Here is a 25,606-nt window from a genome sequence, read left to right as displayed (position 1 = left end):
TATACTTGTGCGTGTCGTATGGTAGTACATATTATAATATACATTTTTTATAAATACGGTACGAGTTTGGGAGAGGGCCACGGCCCCTATCCCCCTCCCTGACTTGAGAATAGATACTAACTAGTTTTTAAATTATTTATGAATATATATGAAGTATTTTTTTTTTATTTATTATGTTACTATATTATTTCTACCAGTAAATACTTAAGGTACGCCGAAACATGACTTTCCTGGTACTGAATACCACTGTTTTAATACAAATATGGGTCTAAAATAGAGGCAGAATATATTAGTTTCTACTCAAAAATAAATAACATTAATACTTATGTTTTTTTTTTGATGCTGAAGTCCTTACTTCTGACAAATCTCCACTAGACAGATTCAAATACATCACAATTTGTTCATCGCACTATACCTATATATTTTGTTATTATGCAAACAAACTAATCTCATAAGTTATTATGTAATATTTTTCACATTATTGTATATGTTATTTAATTTTCGGGCTGTAATAGCCTTGTACTGAAAGTTTTATATATATACTCGTATATGTACAAAAAAAAAATAAAAATATTTATTTTTATAATTAAAATTTATATTTTACTTACTTCAAATCATATCATATCATTTAATTTTATGTTCGCAGGACGACCATTATTAAGAATGAGAACTTCAGTCGTAAGATTCCATTTATATTTTTTCAATCGTATATTATTTAAAGACACAGGATAAAAACTGTCAAACGTGTAATGTGTTTTTGTACAACAGAATGATTTACAGGTACAATAAAAGTAAACTAAGTGAGAAAATAAATTCATGGTTTCTTAGTAATGAAATGTGAATCCATACAGGTTACCAGCAACCATTTGTACGGACAAATATGCCCAAATGCATACAATGATAAATGGTCACATGGGTATAATATGCACCCTAGTCTAACCGAGTCACTTAAAAAAAAAAAAAAAAAACCGGTACATAATAATTCGATTCTAACAAATAAAAAAAATCTTTTCCACCTTTAGTATTCTTTTATTGTTTTTTTATCTTTTACTGTATAATATTCCAACTAATTTAAAATAAAATATTTCATATTATATTATAGCGTTTAGTAATTCTGAAAAAATATAACATATATTATATAACCTACGGTTTATTTCAATAATGTCTTGTGTAAAGACAGGTCATATCCAAAATTATAAATTAGTGGTAAACCTAATTTAAACCATTGAAGGTGTTGCTTATAATGCAAGTATATTCATATTCTTCTTCAATATATAATATAAAAGGAAATCTTTGATCGAGTTCACGATTTTCTCAGTAACTACGAATTCTATTTCGGTTTTTGGAAAGTTTAAGTATAGAATTTTGTGATGTCAGGAGCGGCTCGTCAGGAGAAACTTTGATATTGCGTCTCTCCTTAAACAAAAAACAGCTACTTATAAATAATAATAATTTAAAAATGTAAAGAAATAATTTTATTTTTATTGAAAATACATATGTTATAGCGTTTTCTATATTTATTATTACAAATTTAAGACCACAAAATATAAAACCTATAAAAAGTTATTTCAATGGAAACACTATTTTAGTAATTTCAACGACGGTCGCCGTTTCAATGAATAGTAGTAACATGTAAGTTACAGTAACATATAATGGTTTGGCTTGTTGGACGGAGGGGGCCGGGGAGAATAATCCACGTATTATAGACGCTATTAAAACGGGGTTCACAATTATTTAGCTCCATTTCCTTGGCATCTTCACTTTGGAATTTCAAAAATCAAATTAACGTCCAGAACCACCAACACCCACAAGTAAACTGTTTACACGGGGTATTCATAGTATATGGATATAATAACAAGATGGAGTAAACAATCTTTGAAAAATACTAAATCCATTGAAGATCCTTGTAGTACCTCGTTCATATGATTCATGTACATTAACATTCTAGCTTCTAATACTTCGAAACTAAAAATTTAAGTATTCAAAAATGTAAATATTACATAGTTTAACAGTGTAGTATAATTTAATGTTTATCAATCACTTTTTATCAACTAATCCCTATTTAAACTATTACTTATCTAATTCGAGATTTCTATATTTACAGAAATGTTGATACAATAAATGTATTTTAAAATAATTTTGTTAATATTGAATTCTTACTTGTCAATATGTTCATATATTTTAGGATTTTCAGATACATAATCATCAGGCTCATCACCGGTTTCTTCGGCTACGTCACGCACAAACAAATTTGCACTCATATCATCTGAGAATAATTGAAATATTTCTGGTATCAGAAAATCTCCTGAGCTGGTTTTGACAGTTTCCGTGAACCAATTTTTGTCCATAGTACTCGCGAGTTTATCGAATATCACCCGCTGTATTTCATGACACCACAATTTTAATAAGGTAGCATTATTTGAACACTCTTCTGTACATATCTGTAACATTCCTTCCCAAATTCGTAATAAATCTTTTAAGTTGAAAACGTAATGGAAATTAGCTGGAGTTGGTAATAATTTTTGTTTGGTCTTCTGCCACACAATTCGAGTTAATGTCACCAACGATGTTACCAACTACAAATTTCTTGTACGAAAAAAATTATAAATTATATACTTTCCCGCATAATTTAAATTTTTTTTTTTTTCTTAATTCATAAAATTATTGATTTTTAATATACATTTCCCCGTTTTTTTTTTTTTTTTGGGGGGGGGTTAACCACCCACTCGGGTTATTTATTTTATAATTAGGGCTCGGATTTAAATGCTCTAAAAAGATAAATAAATGCTGTATCAAAAAATACATTTATGACCTAAAAAGTCTAAAAAATATCCTAATAATATTAGAAAAATGCCTATTCAAAAGATTAATTTAAACATTAATTTACATTAAAATATTTTATTTTTGTATTAATTATTTTAAAAATTCAGAAAAAAAATGTTTGATTAACATGTGAAATTATAAAAATGTATATAAAATTATATATAATATATAAATATATATATAAATATATAAAAAAAATTGTAAAAATTTTAATTTGACATAACGTATCTATAAAATATATAGACTCTGTTAATGCTAATTAATGAATTAATGTTAATACTATGTTTATGTTTCAATGAAGTCAATTTTTTTAGTCGTAATTCCAGAAATAGATCAAAAAATGTCTTAAAAAATAAAAAAATGCATTAAAAGCATTAAAAATTATAGTTAAAAACTAAATTAATTTAGACTTAATTAAGACTAATAACTCAAAAAAAATCAACTATATTCCAAATATGCCAATATACACAAAACATACAAATACATGCTATATTAAACTTCAGATTTTATTATCATTGTTATGAAACGGATTAGCATATTTTCCGATGTAGCAAAGAAAACATGCAAATGCATGAACTTACGTGACCTGATTATAAGTATTTAATATGTTATTAAAAATATAAGTTAAACAATAGTATTTTAACTCTTAAATTTATTATTTAATCAAGAAAATAGTACACTGTACAGATAATAAGGTGTGCAACAGATGGTAGCTCTAGAGAGAAGAAAATTTTTTTCGATGTTTTTAAACCTCGATGTTCTTAAACATCGACCGTTTTTCATCAATACAACGAACACATCGATATTTTAAAAATCGATGTATAGATTCATCGAATATTGATGTTCAAACAATTTTTCCCGTCCCTAGTGTCCAATGTGGGGTCACTTATCGAATGAAATAAAAATTATTGAAGAAATGCGGCGTGCAATGACTAAAATAGATATTTAACAATTATTGTTGATTATTAGTGCGATAGTGCGGCACGGCATCGTCGTGAACCAGCCGCGATAATCACAGATTTAAACAATAAAATAAATCATGGCTTTCTTCCATAACAATATAAAATATTAATTTTGAATATTAACTGTTGTTGATATTTCACTTTTCGGCTGAAGACTAAGCAAAAATAACCATATGGTTCATAACTAATAAATAATAATTTATACTAAACACTATTCTTACCTAAAGTACTAGTACAGTTGTACATTCTGTGGTTGTACCTTTTTAAAAAATTTTAGAGACAACAGTTTTTCAATGAAAAAAACGATATAAAATTATACATTTATAATTGAAGTCATGAGTTTTTCCAACAAATTACGTAGAATCTCTGAACTTTGATTATGTGTACCTATTCTAAATGCGCAGTTTAAATAATATGTGTGAATTTCTAATATTTTATTTAAAACTAATATAATTTTATTTTATTGGAGGAAGTTAAAACCCCAAAATCGGCCCTGGTTTGTCACTGTATAGGACGTATTACGATACGGCCCTGGATATTTCAACGAATTTCCATCAAACGATTGTAATAATTTAATTAAACATTTAATGGTTTCGAAATAGTTATTTTAGGTTCGTACTTGAAATTTTCCAAAATTTAAAATTACTCTGTGTGTTGTTGCCAAGTAGAAAACATTATAAGCAGTTCCGCACATATATACAGGTGCAATCGAAAATCAGAAACTAATAAATATTATTCTTTAAATAAAATAAGTTCAAGATAACAATTTTGTATACTTTATGTCTCGTTTACACAGTGGTAATAAAACGGATTAGGTACCTACATTGTAAAACATTACATTGACGGGAACAGAAATTCGTACGGTTAACACTTACTATATTATATACAGCAACCGATTTGATCGCAGTCAACGTTTTGTCCAACACAAATCATGAGCCCCGATTGCACGCAATTGCACTAAATGTTCCATTTAATCGCACGAAGCATCCAATTAAATCGAAAAACTTTGCTACAAATAGAGTACACGCACCGAGCGCAATATCACTTAACGGTTTCACATCGATAGAAAAAAAAAGAAAAAATGAACAACTTAGAATTACGAGTCGTACGCGTCCGCGTTAGGGAAATCGCATGTGACAATGATGTTAAAAATATCGCCAACATTGCGTTATTAGCCGACGGTATCTATGATCGGGGAGGATTACGGACGAAATTACGTCATCGCCAGTGAGTCGCTGTCGTTACGGAAATGGGTTTTCCGCGCGTACGTGATCGTACGCCGACGTCGCGTCGGCGGTGCTGATAAGGAAAACCGCACGTTTTCCGTTCTCGACCGCACTGCCGCGCGGGTGCAGTTTCATACGGTTTTCGCAGTCAGCACTTCCCGTCGATCGCTGATCGTCTCGTCCGTCGCCGCGCCCGTACACGGTCGCCATGTTTTACCTGGAGGACTTCATGGAAAGTGAGTGGTTCCCTCCCGCCGGGCGGGGGTCGCGTTCGCTCGTCGTCGCCCCGGGATCGGCAACGGCGGGCGGTGGTGGAGCCCGCTCGCGGACGTGTTTGATAGTATTTTTTTTTTCAATTTTTTTTTTTTCTTCTGATTTTCTTTTTCCATTATCGCTTTTTCCGCCCGTTGCCAGAGCTCGAACTGATGCCACGCGAGATGCAAAACCGCTTGAAGGAAATACGGGACCTGGACGCGCAAGTCGAAGGTGAGTCTACGCGCGCGACCGCAGTCGACACGTGTGACGCGAACGGCAAGAACTGTCATTGTGATCCCCGACAAACGGATCACGATTGGACGTTCTTCACGTTCAGCACTCCGAACCCAAAATACATTTGCGTTTCCCGAATTTCTCATTATTTAATTTCGATTTTCAAAGTTACGTTAATTGCTTTGTACATCGCCACTGATCGACGAACATAATTATTTTCTCGATTAAGTCTTTTTTTTTTTTACCACCCTTTCACCATTGCGTCTCACACATTTAATGGATTCAAGGCTATGAAATGTTGTTTACCTTTACTCTTACATTATTATTATTATTATGATGTACATTATTATTACTATTTTTGTTTATTATTCAACTTTATTTCTGAATTTACTACCTTCAGTCAGTACTAGATCTAGAATGGGGGCAAGTGAGTATGCTCTCCCCAGGCGCTCTTAAGTTTATGAAAAATAAAAAAAGTCTTGTACACATCCTGTACCTTCAATTTTGTAAGGGTGCTGCATTTTTAATATCCCAGGGCGGAAAATTTCCATAATCAAGCACTGCATATAATATATATATAATGTATATCAATAATATACCTTATTGGCCTCTCTGATAATATTACTACTATGTAATTCAACAATTTCACAATTTATATAAATGATCCTTATTTAAAATTAATTAATGTTCTTCATACACATATTTATTACAAATAAATTAAATATCAGAAAAAGAAATTTTTCATTGTTTTTTTTTTTTAATTTACTAGAGGTATGAAAAATTATTGTTTGATGGTTAAATGATTTCATGACATAATTTATTAATTTTTAAAGTTAATAGTTTTTTTTTGTTAGTAATTTCAATGTCTTGTTTATAATTTTGAAATTTATAATTGGTTTTGCATGTTTGTTATATTCCTAATATTTCTTTGTCCCTGTATCTTTGAATGTTATATAATAATAGCAACATATAATACCAAATAGTCAACCAATTAAATAGAAAATTAAAGTTAGAAGAGATTATTAAATTGAAAATCATTGTTTATTTTTTTTATATATGATGAATAAAAAGAAAACTTTTTTTGTATATATTTATTATATTGTTGCGTGCCGTCAGCTCAACCGTAAAGGTGGTGTTGATTTAGGAATGTTCCAAATAAAAATGCTCAAATTAAGTTAGACTGTTTTATTAAAATTTCTCTAAGTACAATTAATTAATTCAACAAATGGTCTGGCGTGGAGGTGCTCGCTAAAACAAGTATAAAACACATCTAAAGAGTGGTCTGTTCGGACTACCTTATATACCCCGTTCTTATGGAATAATTGACCCGGATATAGTTAATATTCTAGATCCCCTTCGAACAGTTTCAACTATCTAATTTTATAATACCTTACATAGCATGTTGTTTATGTTGTCTCGGCTTTTTGCAACAACCACTTAGTTTTATGTGTCTTCTCTGTAAATCTGAATATTCACAAGGACATATATATTATATTACATGCTGTATTATATAATGCTCTCATACAATAACCTACATTATATATATCTGTAAGAGTCGTATACATACCACGTATGTATGTCCGTAACACCTCCGCGCAAAAAGCAAGATTTCTGTCCTCAGATAAAAATCTTTTACAATCTGCCCTAATTTTCATTTTACATGATATTATATAGTTTACATTATTTTAAGATTAATACAGTTTTTTTTTTAAATTTCACATAACATTTGAAATATAACATTTGAAATTTTTACATAATTATTAGTTTTCTTATAATTTCTATAAAACATTTTATATAATATGATTGACAATATAAATATATTTTTTTTATATGATAATTGAGTACAATATGAAGTTAACCTTACTAGTTATTTGAATATAATATTAAATAATATACTATAAAATAGTTTACATTCTTATTATGAATATAATATATTTGTTAATTATACATTTATAATATGTTAATTTCAATTTCTTATGTTAAGTTTACAAAATTTGTTTTATTGAATACTTAGTATTCTTAAGTACTACCCATTCCTTTTTAATAATAAAATACACATTTTTTTTTCTACACTTTGGTCAGCTATCGGTATCTCTATTACTGTTTCTGATCTCGGTTTTAATAATATTTCATTTATTTTATTTGTTTCATCATTCGTAATTTTATTTCCTAACACTAATGTATCATTGTATACGTTAACTGTTCCACTATTTTTCTTTAAAAATTTATTACCTAAAATACCGTCCTGTAATGCAGGAAAATTTGGATATACTACATCAAAATCCACTTGATAAATTTTATTACCTATTTGGACTGAAATTGTTATTTTTCCTACGGTTTCAACTAATTGATCATTTATGCCTTTTAATATTAATGTTTGAGTTTGATCTACTATTAATTCCCCTTTTAAACAATTTATTTTTATTAAACTTATTTCACTCCCAGTATCTACTAATAATTTTAAAGTATTAGTTTTACTAGCAGTGGAATAACATTCTATGTGTTTATTTTTTATATCTGAGATGATGTGGAAGCAATGTTGATAGGTGGTTCCGCGGCTATTATCTGGTTTATCGAATGAGTTCCGCGAACTACATTCGATCCCGATCCGTTTCCCGAATTATTTTGATTACTTTCATTATTACGTTTGTTTCTATTTTGTTTTGTGAAACATTCACTTTCGATATGCCCGCTTTTCTTACAGAAATTACAAGTTTTTATTCTAGAATTATGATTAGTAACCGGTCGCGTGAAATTATTTCTATTTGGCGGTCTATTATTATAGCTGTTATTTGATTTAACTCGACATTCACTTGCTAAATGATTTGCCCGATTGCATAAAAACAACGTTTAATATTTTTATTATTATTTATTCCTACCATGCTATTATTATTATTTTGATATGAATTTTGTTTATTGTAACGTTTGTAATTATTATTATTTTTATTTTTATTTAATCTTTCATATGTTTCTTTTTCTGTTTTATATTCTAACTCTTCATTTTTGGCGATTTGTTTTGCTAATTCAAGTGTGTCTGGATTTCTAGCTTTAACTATTAATTTTATTGATTTAATTAATCCGGTAATATACGCTGTTAAAGTTAAATCTCTAAAAGTATCACAAATTGGTTGTATATCTGATTTTTGTTTCCCTATTTTACTTGCATTGCATAATTTAAAATATAAGTTTTCTACTCTTTTATTATAGTCACTAATGCTTTCATTATATTTTTGTTTAACCGAATTTAACTCTACTTGCAGCGATGATGCTGTGTGTTGAGCTTTGAAGGAATCTGTTAAATATTTTTTTACGTATGTCCACTTGCTTACATCTCTATATTTTATTAATTGCGATACTTTCCCTTTTATTCTAGTGATAATATATTTTATTAAAAATGATACATGTTTTTCCTCTACCGCGCTTACCGCTAAATCACATGCATTTATAAAATTATAAATATACTCCTCTGTTTTACATTTTGGTACATTTTTATTGCTGCTTCTAGCGAGGAATTTGTTTTATTAATTATTTCCTTTGAGTCTGTCATTATTTCTCTAGGTTTTCTTTCAAAAGTTAATTTTTTATGTTCAATATCTAATTGACTTCTAGTTCCTATTCTTTCTTTTGAGTTTATTTCTTTATCTATATTTTTCAATGCTTTATCTAACAATTTTTTATTCTCTTTTAATTTTTCTTTCGATGGAGTAGCTACTTCCGAAGGAGACGGTGTTTCCCTATCACTATCTCTATTCATATAAATCTTTTATTTCAATTATTCCCATATATTTTCTCATATAATATTCTCAATATTTTATTCCCATTTATTATTATTCTCTTTATAACTCAATATTTTATTTTCATTTATTATTTTCTTTAATTCAATACTACGAGGGAGATACTCTTTTAATTTTCAATTATAATTCTCTTTTAATTATTTATTCTTTTATACTCATTCAATTCAAATATTATTTATTTCTTTTATACACAAGGCGGCGTGTGACGTTCCAATATTTTCAATAGTACTTTTAAACTATAAACCTCCTTATTTTTATAAATCTCTATTAATCTTATATATTCTCAATAACATTTTAAATTCAATAATTCTCAATAACTCAACTATGCACTCTTCACTTAAAATTACAATAGATTAGCTACTTCCAAGGGAGATGGTTTTATTTATGTCAAGTCCTACTGTATTAACATATACTTTATTAATAAATTAAAAAAAATTATATTATTATTTTTATATTTATTATATATTTTTATTCTCTTTATTTCATTTATTTCAATTTTTCACAATTTCTCACATATATTCTTATTATTATCTCAGTTAAAAGTCATTCTTATATTAACTAAATACAATTTTAATTAATGCCTACACTAAAGCGGCGTTGGATGTTCCCGATATTTTCTTTTTGTTGATTTGACTGCTCCACAAAGGTTCTGACCCTGGCGTTTAGCCTCGGACACCCTTTTCATTAGATATGAAATTATATTTTTGCCCCCCCCCCCTAATACATTTCCACGTTACGCCTATGCATATATTTATATACCAAATAAATATTATATTATTAATTTTAAAAGATAATTGATAATGTAAAATTATAACTGTATTTCAGTACTTTTTATTTTTACTAATTAGTTTTCTGTATTTAAAAAGTATTATACTTTTAATTTTAATTTGTTAAACTGTTTCTTGCTGTTATAGTCTACAAAAGTTAGAAAATGCTAAATAATAGTAAATTGGTATTGACTAATTTTAACCATTTTACCTTCAATTATATTATAAACTCAATTAAATTTAAGATACTCGGGAAATGCTCATTATAATTCAAGCTTATTTTCAGATACTATGAACCATGTAAAATGTGATGTAGAAACATTGTTTTCAAATGCAGATCAACTGAATTCAAGAGTATTAAAATCTGAGTTTCAAGCTATAATGAAAGAAGGTGAAAATGCTATTAAAAAATCTGGTAAGCAAAACTTGTTTTAAGTTTGTGTATTTGGCCTTTATAGATCTTTATATACTACATAATTTTTTATTAAAATGAAGTATTCACTTGTTTGCATAAGAAAAGGTAACAAAAAAAAAAAAATCAACTTTTTGTGTACACCAAATTTATCAAGAATATTTTTCAACCCATTTTTTGTTAATAAATTAACTCTTTAGTTAATTCTTTAAATTTGTACATCTAACACATAATATCACTAATAATATTTAGGTGAAAAAATAAATCCAAGCATTCAGACATCATTTAGCACTATTTGTCACATTATTTATTTTACCATGTCGATGGTGTTTTATTAAAAGGGCGTATACCACAAAAAAATCAAAAAATGAGTTTTTGGTATCAACAATTTCAGAAAAAATAGGCGCATAATCTTTAAAAATGGTGATTAAAAATATTGAGGATTATTCACTGTATATCAGTTATAAGAAACCTAAAAGCCCTAAGAGAAAAAAAAATATTCATATGGAAAATGTTAAAAGGACGTTTGCCACAAGAAATAATAGTGATTTAAAATAAACCTATTATACTTGAATTCTCGCGTTTTTTTTTAATTTAAAATTGTATTTTTATTATTTAACATATTATGTAACAGTTAACTAAACGTCAGTTGATCAATAATTGATAAAAGTTTGTTTAATTATTTAATTGATAATAATCATACAAGAGGAGCAAAAATCATACAAAATAACCACTGTTAATCGTTATCAATGATACATTGTTTTAAAATAATTATTTATTTATTCAATATATGGACAAGAGTCTTATTACAGTTAAAAATGTGTACAAACATTTAGTTAGAAAGAACAAAATACAGAATTATGACTAAGACCGGATTTAATTGAAATTGCAACTTTTTATTGATACCAAGTAAATTAAATTTGATCAAATATGTATACGAATCGGATTAATTATAGTCTTTCTATTTAATTTATTAATGCAATTTTTGTAAATTTCAACAATTTTACAATTTTTGCAATTATTGCAATTTTGTATACTTCTTTTGATAAAATATACAAATTATTATTTCTAAAATAATTTTAAAATAAAACTAAAACTATGACTTACATTTTTAAATGTATTTAAATGTATTTTAGCATTTTTAAAATTATATTTATCCGGGTTATCCACAAAATTCACAAATTTAGAAGAATCAAATAATCAATTACTTAATATTGTAAACATATTTAGTGAAATTGAAAATATTTTGATAAATATTCCTAGTCCCAATAGGAAAATAGTTAAAGATAAATTAAAATATGCCTTAGAAAAAAATGAAGGATATAAAACAATTAAAACTTACCCTAAGGTTATAACAAGAAATCAAAGTGTTAATTTAGATATAACACCAACTTTTTTAAATTATTTTAAATATGCATCGATAACAAGTCTAGATGTTGAACATACTTTTTCATTATATAAACATATTTTAAGTAACAGACGATACAATTTTCAAGAACATGATTTAGAGATGTATATAATTATTAATTTTAATTAAAAAAAATGATATATTTTGTAAATTTTATATTAATGCCCATAATATTATTTAAGCAAGTAATTAATGAATATATTTGATATGATTTTACTATATGATTTTAATGTATTTTTCATTGCAATTTCAACATATTTATATTGCAATATTGATAAATTTTTAATGCAATTATATCCGGTCTTTAATTATGATATAACCTATTACTGTTTAAACTAATATAATAAGAAAAATCTTTAAGTATGTTGTATGTAGTGATGTGGGTTTGTATTATACAGTGGTATAGAACTGTATTATACATATGGTATAAAATTATTTTATACAAACAGTATAAAAAAAAAAAACCGTTATTTTAGTAACTCAACTATTAATTTTTTAGTTATACTTATAGAATGGATCTCCAATAAAGTACACTATTATTAAAAAAATTAAAAATATGCAATATTATTGTAATTGTGTTAATTTAGAATTCAGGTGTTAAAAATTACTAAAATCAATTTATTGTACCTACTATTATAATATTCAAATATTTTAAATATATAGGTACAATGAGATAGTATATAACTATAGAAGTTTTAAGTATAGATTTATTTTTATTTCTATTTAAAAAAGATGTATTTCTATGTATAACATACATACGTATGTTATCTATATCATAATTGCAAATCGATACCATGACTAAATATTAATTTGGTGAATAATTTTTGTATTATGTGTTTTATTAATTTTTTCTATTTTTTTATCCATTTTTTTCATTTATTCTATTTTAAAATAATTTATGTTTCATAATTAACAATGGGATTATAACCTTTGTCAAATTCCTTATAACTTAAGGTAGTGCAAAGTTCTATATGGTATAATATGGTATTATACAAAAAATAAATAAAATACCGTATTTTAACATCTTTAGTTGTATGTATATAATAAAGATAAAAGACAGGTTATATAAAATCAAAGGAATACATGTCACCAGCTACCTTCAAGAGGTTTTCCGGGGAATTTAAATTATAATTTATATTAGAAAATACAGGGTAAAATGGTTTCAGAATTCTGATATTAAAGTTATTTATTTTTAAATTAATCAATGATAACAAATCTAGACAAACAATAAGGCTTAATAATAAATTATGAAGAAATCTAAAGAAAAGCTCAACAATGTCTGTACCGTTATCAGCAATAACGAATTGAGTATCTGAACTGAAAATCATTTCTTAGTCAGAGTTGGAAACATTTTACTAAAAAATCAATATCATTGTTTGTATTGTGATTTCCAATAACTCGTTATCAGTAATTTAATTTGAAATCACAAAAATGTTCGCAAATAAACATTTGAATTGATGATTGCAGAAACGCCACAAGTCACATATTTTACTAATATCTCAATTTCATAAAATATGTGACTCCTGACGTTTCTGCAATCATTGATTAATCTAGTGTATCAATATCTATATTAAATAATTTACATTATGTAATTTTACATACTAAAAATAATAGAATAATTTAAAAACATACATGTAGGTATGTGTTAGGATTTGAAATACCCATTTATTAAAATCATTCATAACACAATAACAGTAAAATGTAGGGTTAATTATCAACCAAAACTATTTTAAATTATAAATAGTGTATTATATTGAAGATTAAAAAAAAAAATTGACCTAGTGTAATTATTATTAATAGTATCAGAAAAAATGTATCACTTGGGTTTTAATAACACTTTAACTCTGATGAAGAGTTAATACTATATTTTAATTTTGTTATTTTTTAGAAAATAAAATTCAAGCAGCTAACCAAATGCAAAAACTTATGACAAAATATTTAAATCGATTAGATCACGAACTACAATCATTTAAAAAGGAATTAGACACTAATAATAGTGGCATCACTGAACTTATTGAAAAAAGTAAAATTGACTACATACTTATCTATTTTTATTTTTAATTATTTTCGTAATATTATTTTAATTATAGGAGTTTTGGATTCAGAAGAAGGCAACTATACCAATGAAAAAAAAAATAAGTATCAGCCTAAACGATATATTTTTGAAGGTAGGTAATTATTGCATTTGCCTAGAAAAGCTTCATGCATGTTTCTCTAGTTCCTGATTTTAGTGACATAATATTTATTTATATTTACTTAATTATCGTGTAGTTTATATTGATATTTAACAATAACATACTTATTGACAATGTTTTATTTAAGATAAATACAATTATGTTTATTTTATTTTTGCTTTATTAATTATAAATACTTCTGGATTTTTTAACCTAAGTTAGATTTATATTTATTGTCATCAATGTAACTTTATATGCATTTTCCAAAAATATTTTTTTTCTTTTATTATTAAATAATCATTGTTATACCTAAAACATCAAAACAAATCTTATATTGAAATATTTATAAAAAAAAAAATTTTTTATAGAATATATTAAAGATTTATCTTTATTATTTATATGTAAGTTATCCCTACATAATTTGTTTTTCTATATTAATTTTTATGTCATTGGACAGTAATAAACAAAAAAAGAAAAATTCAAAAAGCAGAAAAAAAAATTACCGAACTACGCCGTACTGATTGAATTGACCTAACAAAGACCGTGCTCACGTATTGACTAATATAATTTCGTATTTTTCAAAATAATGATAATCAAATTAACTAGATAGGACACATACATATATATTAAAGTAGAAGCCACTTATTAGGAACATTTTTGGATCAAGGTGAAATATGTCATATAACTGTATGTTTCTAATAAGCGTTTTATTTATTATAAAAAAAATGTAAATGCTAAGTAAAATATGGATTTATCGTTATCTGTTGTTTTGCGTCGAGTAACTTTATGATCATGGTTTCGTAAGAATAATATTGCCCATAGCCTTTTTCCTCCGCACGATGCAAGGCTGTTCTACTGAGAACACTTAGAGCTTCTACAATTTCTTTACTTCATGAGGATACCTCACTTTTTTCTTCTTCATCGTCAGTGACAGCATGTGTAAAATTGTTTGAGAATTCATAACCATATTACAGATTTCTTCTGTTGGAATCTCTGTAACATCAAGGTGTGAGTGAGTCTACATTGATTCAATTTTCGTACACTTCCGACAGTTAGACTGGTTTCGATTGTAACAACAGAAGATAAAGTATATTGTAATTACATACAACACATTGGTTATCGTCAAATAACCAGAATTTTTCGATGACTTAGTACCTTATTGTTTCAAATAGTGTTGTTTTAATAATCCAATATGTGACTCATCATGTTCCATCGTCGTCTTGTTCTGATGGCTTTGTTTTCAAAGACACCGTCGACTCTTTGTTTCTGTCTCTGAGATTTACCGCGGAGTGACATAAGGGAAAAACAAAACGATTACTATCAGGCATACTTTAATTATAGAATGGCTATTGGTTCACACTAACTATCGATGGGGACGGAAACGTAGCGCAGTGGTTGAACGTTCACCGGCAGCGCGTGGGTATCACGAACAAGTTTGGGCGCACCTTTAAAGTTCGAACAAAAACGAGATCGGCACATATTCAGCTAACACACACAATCTGAGACACAATCAAAAAAGTACGAGCAACACCGAATTCAAACGAACCAGCCCATAACACCACATACTTACTACTTAGTATGGATATTTATTTAAGTATGCCTGGTTACATAAATTAAATACTGGAAGTAATCATCAATAAATGATATAAAGAATAAATTGATGAAACGTTGCAGGTCTTGCATTCGGAGAATAATTTTAAGTAGGAATTCTAATTATACCACAGTATCCACCGATCATTAACATTCCATTTTTTTGTTTTTTTGTTTTACGATAAGTAGGTATTACCAATGATTTTAGTGATGGGAATAATCGAATGAAATAATCGAATCAATTCGATTATTTTAAAAATCGTTCGAATAATAAAATAATCGAATAAAACATTCGAATGATAAAATTAGTAGTAAAAATCATGTTATGGTAAAAATAATTGAATGCTTTTCTTTTCTCACTTTTACTTTATTACGTTTAATTGATTCCAATTTATTTATTTTGCTTGCATTTATTTTTGTTTTATCTAAAGAATATTTGAAGAAAAACATCTTGCACACCTTAACCCTATTATAGAAACTGAAGAACAATTAGATTCAGATGTATTATCGGTCGGTCCTTCTATTAGTTCTAATTTACAATCAGAACATTCAGGTTCTAATACGAGTTCACAGCACCCCTGTACTTCACCTATACCTAAACGTTCTCGCCAATTAAAATTCTTTGGTTCGATTAGAGGTAATGAATTATCCGAAGTAGAAAAAAGTTCGATAGACAAAAGTCTAATCAAAATGATTTCTGTTAATTATCAACCACTTTCATTAGTTGATAATATTGGTTTTTTGGAGTATTCAAAAAAATTACAGCCTTTGTATAAGCCGCATAGTAGGAAAACGTTAACTATGAAATTATTACCCGATGAATATAATAAGATAGCTACCATTCTTAAATCTATGTTAAGAAGTGTCAACAATGTTTCAATTACGACTGATATGTGGACATCGGATAGCAATAGGGCTTATTTAACAGTTACGGTTCACTTTGTATTTAATGATCGTTTATATTCGCCTGTTTTAGCAACAAGAGAAATTATTAAAATACATACTAGTGCAAACATTGCTACTTCAATTTCAGCTATTTTAATTGAGTGGGGTATTTTAGACAAAATAGTAACAATAGTTTCAGATAACTGGCCGAATATAAAAAATGCGATAAATGAACACCTTCATAAATATCATCATCCATGTGTTGCGCATACATTAAATTTAATTGTTAATGATGCAATTAATTCAAATGAAGAGTTACTTAACGTGCTAAAATAATGCCGAGCGTTGATTGGCCATTTTAAACATAGTGTTTCCGCGTCTACAAAATTAAAAGAAATACAAAACCAAATGAATGTTCTCGAATTAAAAGTCAAGCAAGACGTTAGTACTAGATGGAATTCTAGTTTGATAATGTTAGAAAGACTAATTCAAATTAAAGTACCGTTATCTGTCGCAATAACATTTCTTCCTCATGCTCCAAATTTCTTAACCGCATTAGAATGGGAATTAATATCTGACTGTCTTCTGTTATTAAAACCTTTTGAAATAATGACAGTTGAGTTATCTGGAGAAAATTATCCAACACTATCCATAGTTATTCCTTTGATACGAGGACTTCAATATACATTGAGAAACAAAACGACTACAACAGCAGCAGGTACTTTATTTAAAAAAACAGCAATCAAAGTTTTAGCTAGGCGTTTAGGGATATTAGAATGCAATAAAATAGTAGCAAAAGCTACATTTTTAGATCCAAGATTTAAAAAGACAGGATTTGGGTTAGTGGATAATGCAAATAATACGGAGAAATGGATAACAGATGAAATCAATTCTATAATGAAAAATACTCAAGAGAACGAAACATCTAATATGCCTATCAACGGAGAACCTAATTTATTATGGGAACACTTTGATAGTAAAGTTTCCCAAATTAGAACAACCTTATCAACTGGAATCTCGGCTTCTCTCTTAATACGGCAATATTTAGAAATGCCCTATTTAAATCGAACAAAAAACCCTTTAGACTTTTGGAAACAACACAAAAATACATTTCCTGAACTTTATTCGCTCCAATTAAAATATGTATGTGTTCCCGCGACTTCTGTTCCGTCAGAACGCGTGTTTTCAAAAACGGGATAAATAACGAACGACCGTCGGAATAGACTTTACCCCAAAAATTTAGATTATATTGTATTTTTAAATAGTAATGTAAATTTAAATTTATAAATTAACAGTTTTAACTGACATTTTTTTTTCTCAACGCAAGATGCAGTTTCCAAATTATTATTAATATATTTATTTTATATATTATTATTATTTAGTTATTAATATTGTATCAGTTTGAAATATTTTATGTTATGGTATTTATTTTATATTTTATAATTAAATACTTAAATTAAATATTTGTTCTTTTATATTTTTTATTCTTTTCCTAGATACATGTTACAGATAATTCACTAAAAAAAGTAGTTTGTAGGTTAATAAATATGGGTTAATATGTATATGGTTGGCACTTGGTAATACTAATTTAGACTTTAGTATTATACTATTAATATTATTATTATTATTTGATTATTTTATTATAAATTATTTAGAATATATACTACCTATATAATACTTACAACATTATAATTTGTGATAAATATTATTAATAAATATTAAATATTATTTTTACTCTGACTGGTGAGTACTGAGTATGAGACAATAGTCTCATAATAAGTGTAATGATACCTGTATGCGCCTAAGCATTCATATATTTTTATAAAATTGAATGTAGGTACAATTAAATAATTATAATATTCGATAGCCATTAAATATAATAATAAGTCGTAAGTATTTAAGATAAGACATTACATACACACGTACACACATACACGCGCACACACAAACACACACAAAATCATATATAAGGAGTATAGTTTCTTTTAGTTAGGGAGATGCGTTCTTGTTATCCTTTTGTATAGACTGTCAAAGGTGAGTATAAAAGACTACGCAGATTGTCTATGCAGAAAGACATAATTAGTTTTAAAACGTTCCGTAAAAATTTAAAATACGTTGTAAGGTGAGAAATCAGTTAGCCACAAAAGTTTTTATCAAGACACCTCCGAACGTATTATGATGTATTCCGGTTGACTCGTTGTTTTGCCATCTCCATACCCGTTTTTGCGTAATTGACCGAAATTGCACGCTATTATTATAATTATGTCCACTGTACGTGGGTACCGGTTTATGCAAACAAAAATAGAGTGGTCGAGGCGAGAGACACCACGACTGTGTCTACGGGTCTGTCTTCTTTTTTTCTTTGAAACAACAACATAGGCGGCTGAAAAGATTTTTCCAATGTGTCTCCGGGACCACGTCTCAAGACACGGGCGTAGGATGATATGAATTTTTGGTTTGTATTATTATTATTATTTATTATTTTTTTACTTTGGCCGGTATCCCCCTTTTATTGTGTATTTATATATGTATGTGTATTAAGGTATTTTTTTATCGTTTCTAAATTATTATTATAAATTATCACGATATACTGCTATATATATTGTTTTTTTTTTTTTTTACGAGACACGAATTGATAGTTTGACATTTGAGTTTGAAGACTAAACGAATTTTTTACTTCGTAAAATAATTTTAAATTCCGATTGAAACGAGAAATGTATTAATTTTAGCATGATTTGTTTTGTGTATGTCAAATATCCAAGTAAAAATTATTCCATCAACAACTTTAGGGTTGGTTTTCGATAGAAAATGTTGTCTAGTTGGTTCATTGGAGATTAGAGAAGTCATTTTTTGAATTTCTTAACAGTTTTTCCAATAATTGCGGAAAAGTAATGAAAAATTTAAAAAAAAAAATAAATAAAAAATAAAACGGTAATATTTATTAACTGCCGACTTCGACGATTTTTCTTTTTAAATGTATACAATTCAAAAAATAATAATCGTAAGGAACTTGAAATGTTCACTAAATATTTATATGAATTTTCTTTAGAGGTGGAGTACATTTTTAACGATTTTGGATTTTATCGCGGAAACACTTGATTTCAAAATATAATAATAATCAAAATATAATTTTCTAACGCTTATAACGTTATAACAAGCGCTGCTCCGGTAAACTTTTTTAGTTCGCTAGAAAGAGCTACTTCACTATATTAACTTTTTAAATATTACATAAGTATACATATTGTAATGTTTATTCACTTTTAACTACCAAAAATAGGCAGATTTCGTGATTTTTTTAAATTTTTTAACACGAGTAAAAACAATGTGTGAAAAATGGCAAATGTACAATTCACAAGAACATATAATATATTTTTGCTTTAAGCGGCCCTTACACGATCAATGTATTGAGTCAATAAAATGATATCAATATTTTGTTCAATATTCATTTCACCCAAAACTCTCAATATTATTGCTCAATATTCAGTCGAGAAATATTCGTTGGCCAGGTCATAAAGGTGTTGTTAAGTTTACGCAGTGTTAATGCGTATCAATTTATTAGCATTTACCACCTGCTACAAATTATAAATTATCATTGTTTTAAAAATGTATCTTAATAATACCGAATTAATTTGCATCGCGATAGCGGTATTGATTGTCATAACAATTTTTGCTACCAAAATTTCTGATTTTAAGTCCGTTTCATTAATATTTCGTTAATCGTTATCACAAGTTATTAATAATAATACGTCTTTTACGATTATTTTCATGTTTAATTTATTAATAATTTCTAAGTAATATTTATGTAGTAAAACCTTACATACAATCATTGTATTACAATGATACGTATAACAAAAAAAAAATAAATATTTTTCCAAGATATCAATAAAAAAAATAAAATGATATTTTAAATTAAAATTAAAAATGTAGCTACCGTTAGCAAAACTAAGAATTATGACAGGGGGAACTAAAATTCATAGCTTAGTCCCCTAAGTCCCCCCTAGTTACGCCTATGCTTATTGTTAGTTTAAACCATAACATTTTTAATAATAAATACAATTATTATTATTAATCAATATTTATCATAAAATTAACCTAATGTTAACATAAGTATATGTGTTTCACTAATTTATGCTTGAAATTGTCGTGGACCAGGATGACACGGCACGACGCACAATAAAATAAAAATATATATAATAATAATAATCGTCAGTGTGCTGAACCAGACACAGTGGCGAACGAATAAGTAAACACAAATTATACTTGGAGAATCGATCTTACAGTATTTATTCGTAGAATAAAAAAAAAATGAAAATAACAAGATGAAAGTGGTATGAAATACAAGAGTTGAATGTTAAACAAAAAAAGATGTAAGCTTATACAATACGGAGGTGTCCAGTGGCGGCTCGTGGTTTGGACGATGGGACGATCGCACCCCTTAGTAAAATTAATTTAATGAAGAAAATGAATTGTACTTGTATATTATTAATTCTACATTTTTAAAAAACAAATTTAAATGGTAACATATTTAAATTATAATACATTAGTCGTGTGCGAACATTAATCACACATACACACGAGCAGTGTTTGGACGACCGGCAGCGTCGTCCGAGCAATATTCTGAATACGTATGCAAAAGCGAGGTGCTGAATCGTGTGCGTACGGGTACGTTTAAGCTGCGATCTTATATTTGGGTTTGGACGACCGGCAGCGTCGTCCATATAGTAAAATATTAATTCTATATCATTAATAATTTATTAGTAATTAACAGCGTTGCCAATTATTTATCGCGATTATTACTTTAATTTATATTTTCTACTGCTACCTGCGACTAGTAAGACGTATATTGTTGTCATATAATGTATAAAATATATTGTTTTTAATTTTAAATAGTTAAATATGTCGAATTCTGTTCATAATTTAATAAATATTAAATTTTCTTCACTATCATTCGAAAAAAAATTAACCTTGAAAAATGTTGGCAGACCTTTACCATAGTTAAAAGATTTAAAGACCAAATATAAAAAAGGAAAAATTGAATATTTTTAGAATTTTAATCCAGCATTATATATCAAAAATGAATGGTTATGTGGATGTGAAATAAAACAAGCTTTTTTTTGTTTTTTCTTGTTTACTTTTTGGTGGTGAAACAGCTTAGACTAAAATAGGAGTCACTGATTTGCAACATCTAAATGCAAAAATTGTTAAACATAAAAATTCATTCAAACAAATTCACAATGCGACAAACTTGAATTTGTTAGGCAAAGTCGATATAAGACATCAAATTGATATTGGTTGTAAAATAAGTATCCAACGCCATAACGAATTAGTAGACAAAAAATCACTATGTTCTAGATAAAATTCTAAATTGTCTTTAATTTTGTGGTAAACACGAATTACCACTATTAGGTCGTGATGAAAAAATATCTTCAAAAAGTCAGGGCGTTTTTCATGAAATTCTATACCTTTGTACTAATTTAGACTCTAGTTTGCGTGATTATTAAGAAAAATCTACATTTTTAGAGGAACTTTTAAAACAATTCAAAATGATTTGATGGATTCTATTTTATCAGTATGTCAAAATATAATAGTAAATGAATTTCAACAGTCAGAATTTATTTCCATAATTGTTTGATGAAACCACTGATACTTCAAATATCTTTCAGTTGGTTCTTATACTTCGATACGAAACACAAGGTTGATCTGTTGAGTGGTTTTGGGGTTTTTAATATACATGTTTGTAAGGGCCGATCCGTTTCTAGACATTTTGTTACAATAACGCTATTTTATCAATTATCCTTATTCTCAATAAGTGGCTTCTACTATATATTAAATAATTAATTGAAAATTATCTTAATATAAATGAATTTATCAGTAGACTTGCTAGGGATTTTAATTTAGATTTGCCATTTAAACTACTATTTTTTAGTTTAGTCCAGGCCCGTAGCCAGACCAAATTTTCAGGAGGGGCAAAGCAAATTTTTGGGGGGGCATTATATATAAATGTATTAAATATTAATGCAATTTTTAATTTATTTACATTGACATCTAATTAAATTAACACAATGAATTACAAAATAAATTAACAATGAAACATATTTTGTTTTAAAGTTACAAAACGAATAATACTAAATAATAAAAATAAAACTTATATTAGAGTTTATATTAAAGTTTACATAGATAATTATAATATTCATCATATTCACTGATGTTACAGGGTTAAATTTTGAACATTTTAATATTAATTAATACAGCTTCAATTTTCTATTCTTCTGCTTGTTGAAGTTCGTTAATAATAGGTCCATGTTTAAGTTTTCTGTCCGTTTGGACTCAAACGCCAATAAAGTTAAGTTGGAAAGCCGGTTATGTGACATTGATTGCCTTTGAGGATCGTCAACTCTGTTTAAGCAGGAAAATGTCGATTCACAAACTGCCGAGCTACATCCAAATACTTCAACTGCTGCTATCATTTCATATGTAGCTTTAAATGCTTTACGTTGTTGATAAAGCTCTAATAAGATGTTTTTATTAGATATATTATTTTCTTTTAAATAATTTTTCACACAAATTATTTCTTCTTTTGAAGGAATATTAATTTTAAGATCATTAAATATTTTAAAATCATCGTAATTCAATTCGTATATGTTAGAAACAGCTTTAATAAGTTCATCATTTTTTTCAAAGCGAGTTTCCATCTCAGATATAATTATATCAATAACTTCATAAAATGTAGATAATAATGAAATATTAATATCGTCGTTGACATAATTTGTATAAGTACCAGATGATTCACTTAAAATATATTCATTCAATTTTATCGTAGTCTTTCTCTTGCGTTTTGGAGATTCAGTTTCGGTTTCAGGTAATAAATGTTCACAGTCTTTTAAAATTGCATTGAACACTTCTTCATTTCTTGATTGTTTTAAACTATAAACTTTAGTCCTACCTATACGAATATGATATGGTTATTTGGAGATCTATTAGTTTCTTATGAGACATTGAACATCCTCCTCATAACTCTTCTCCTTTGCTACGAGATTAGATCTTGTTTTATTATGTTAACACAGGGGTATGGTTTGTATACATTGTTTAAAAGGATTACTGTTTCGTCATATCGAATCATTTAATTATCAATACTGAACTTCAAGGTCCCTCCTTGTCACAAAATTTCCATTCATGGTTTATTTGTTCTTATTCGTTTGAATAATTATATTAAAAATGAGCCTTTTAGGCAATTACTGTTAATAGCCAATGCAAATTCCTTTTTTTTATATTTTATCTTATTATATCATGTTAATTTAATTGTAAAAGCGCGTTCCATGGTGCAGGATTCAGCGAGCCTAGTATAATAAAAGAAAAAAGATTTTATACATGAACCATTTATTCAATATTTTACTAATAATTAAATTATTTAAATTATTCAACTGACTTGGAATGATTCAAAAAAAAAAAAAATTATTTTTTTCTTGTGAGCTAATTTTGAAACTATTTAGAACAATTATCAAGTGTAGAAGATTAAGTTTTCAAAAAAAAAAATGTATTAGACTACCCTAATATATATATATAAAATAATGTAGTAGATGAAATAATAATGAAATAGTTATAACAAATTACAATTATTAAACTAGACACCTCAAAATGCTGTATATGCTTTTAGAAGAAATATTAGTTCATCATTATTATACAAACCGAGAGGTATAATAATTACTAGAACAGAGTTAATATAAAAAAAATAACATAAAAACAATATCGCGAAAATTAAACAAATGTAAATTAGTATGTAATAATTTTCTTAAGTTAAGTTTGATGATATAAAAGAAGAGAAATGTGTAATAAAGTGGAATCTTATGGTGACCGTGTAATACGGTCATGGTAGTGAGCCAGCGTTTTTCTTAGTTTTTCTTACTTTTATTTTATTTTTTGTGTGTACGTCTATGCCTTTGTTTCAATCGATGTATACGACAGTATTATACTGCTTTTATTGAATTCATAATTAATTATTTTAAATCATTGTTGCCTACAAATAGATACAATTAGTACATATTTAATTATAATTTTTATTTTCTACGTTCAATTTTGATGTGTTAAAAAAGGAAATTAAATTCCTATATAAATTCTTTAAATTCATTTATGATAGATTAATTGTTTGCAATTTATGAAGACCTTGCATGTTTAAAGAGAAATATTGAATATATACCACATATTGAGTATTTAGAGGCATTTACTAGTATAAAAAAGGATAAACTATTGTGTATGGAAAATTGTGAATCTATTCAATTAAATGTTTTGGAGGTAAACAATTATATTTTTGATAAAAAACATTATTGTAATTTTATTATTATAAAAAAAAAGTATTAAATATAATTTTTATTATATATATTATAATTACTCAATTATTTGTTAATCACTTATGTAAAAAAAAATATACTAGTATAATATATATTATTTTATATTAAAATTGTAATAGTGTATTATATATTTTAAACAGGTAAAAATTTAAACAAAACGATTTTGACGTATCGAATCTGGTTGTTCGCGCAAACGTCTTACTAATTCCTCAAGCGATAAATTTGTCTTACGACGACCGGTCCGACCAGTAGCGTAAATATATCAATCTTTCAAGAAACTTCTACGGCCTCACCACCTTTATGAATATGGTCGGACCGGAAAAGCTACTACGTCGCCGAAATGTTTGACAGTACACCTGCAACTTTCAATGTGGTTTTTGCTATGCGACCACATTGCGTACTCCTTGTAGTCGACATTCAAATGCTGAGAACCAGTATCAGTCTGCTGTACACGAAGATTGCTGGCTTTATTCGCGAGCAACTTACATTTTGCTGTCGAAAAAGTCAACCACCGTTTCTAGTGTTCGTCGCACGTGCCTAAGGGCAGTCGCGTGGGCGCAACCAATCAAACACCCAGCCGTCTGAGGTATTATAGTTGCACCTTGTAACGTGTGGCGTCTTTGATTTTATTATATATCCTTCTTTTTGTACCATTATACTGTAGTATATTGTGCCGTCGTGATTTTTGATGTTTGACTATTATTATTTAGTTTTTTTTTCTTGTTAATACC

The 25,606-nt window shown here is 27.4% G+C and overlaps 2 protein-coding genes across 4 annotated transcripts; one reads left to right on the top strand and one right to left on the bottom strand.

Annotated features, from left to right (window-relative positions):
- Positions 1-1,581: 1,581 nt before the first annotated feature.
- Positions 1,582-4,975, bottom strand: LOC112685027 (dynein heavy chain 8, axonemal-like). 3 transcript variants are annotated; one of them, XM_025556781.1, is made up of 3 exons: positions 4,661-4,975; positions 2,161-2,452; positions 1,582-1,965 (listed from the first exon to the last, which is right to left on the bottom strand). In XM_025556781.1, exons 2-3 carry the CDS (start codon positions 2,448-2,450, stop codon positions 1,821-1,823), a joined length of 435 nt encoding a protein of 144 aa, XP_025412566.1. In that variant the 5' UTR covers positions 2,451-2,452; positions 4,661-4,975; the 3' UTR covers positions 1,582-1,820. The 3 variants fall into 3 exon arrangements, with proteins under 3 accessions (XP_025412566.1, XP_025412568.1, XP_025412567.1); XM_025556783.1 differs by having other exon boundaries at positions 2,161-2,441; XM_025556782.1 differs by lacking the exon at positions 4,661-4,975 and having other exon boundaries at positions 2,161-2,580.
- A 135-nt stretch (positions 4,976-5,110) lies between these two features.
- On the top strand, positions 5,111-25,593 carry LOC112685026 (inhibitor of growth protein 3-like). Its single transcript, XM_025556780.1, has 6 exons — positions 5,111-5,247; positions 5,426-5,497; positions 10,348-10,476; positions 13,770-13,904; positions 13,972-14,049; positions 25,016-25,593. The coding sequence occupies exons 1-6, from the start codon at positions 5,220-5,222 to the stop codon at positions 25,078-25,080; spliced, it is 507 nt and encodes a 168-aa protein (XP_025412565.1). The 5' UTR covers positions 5,111-5,219; the 3' UTR covers positions 25,081-25,593.
- Positions 25,594-25,606: the final 13 nt, after the last annotated feature.

Source organism: Sipha flava, unplaced genomic scaffold (genome assembly GCF_003268045.1).
Source record: "Sipha flava isolate LNK unplaced genomic scaffold, YSA_version1 262_pilon_pilon, whole genome shotgun sequence".
Classification (NCBI taxonomy): Eukaryota; Metazoa; Arthropoda; class Insecta; order Hemiptera; family Aphididae; genus Sipha; species Sipha flava.
Note: the sequence above shows the minus strand (reverse complement) of the source record. Positions and strands in the feature narration are given on the sequence as shown.

What these genes read in the sequence shown, in the direction of transcription:
- LOC112685027 (XM_025556781.1), bottom strand. Translation starts at nt 2,450, where the DNA reads ATGTTACAGATATGTACAGAAGAGTGTTCAAATAATGCTACCTTATTA. An exon ending in ATATATGAACATATTGACAA is followed by an intron (nt 1,966 to 2,160) that starts GTAAGAATTCAA and finishes TTAAATTTTTAG; the next exon opens with TTTCGAAGTATTAGAAGCTA.
- LOC112685026 (XM_025556780.1), top strand. Translation starts at nt 5,220, where the DNA reads ATGTTTTACCTGGAGGACTTCATGGAAA. An exon ending in CCTGGACGCGCAAGTCGAAG is followed by an intron (nt 5,498 to 10,347) that starts GTGAGTCTACGC and finishes GCTTATTTTCAG; the next exon opens with ATACTATGAACCATGTAAAA. An exon ending in AAATGCTATTAAAAAATCTG is followed by an intron (nt 10,477 to 13,769) that starts GTAAGCAAAACT and finishes GTTATTTTTTAG; the next exon opens with AAAATAAAATTCAAGCAGCT.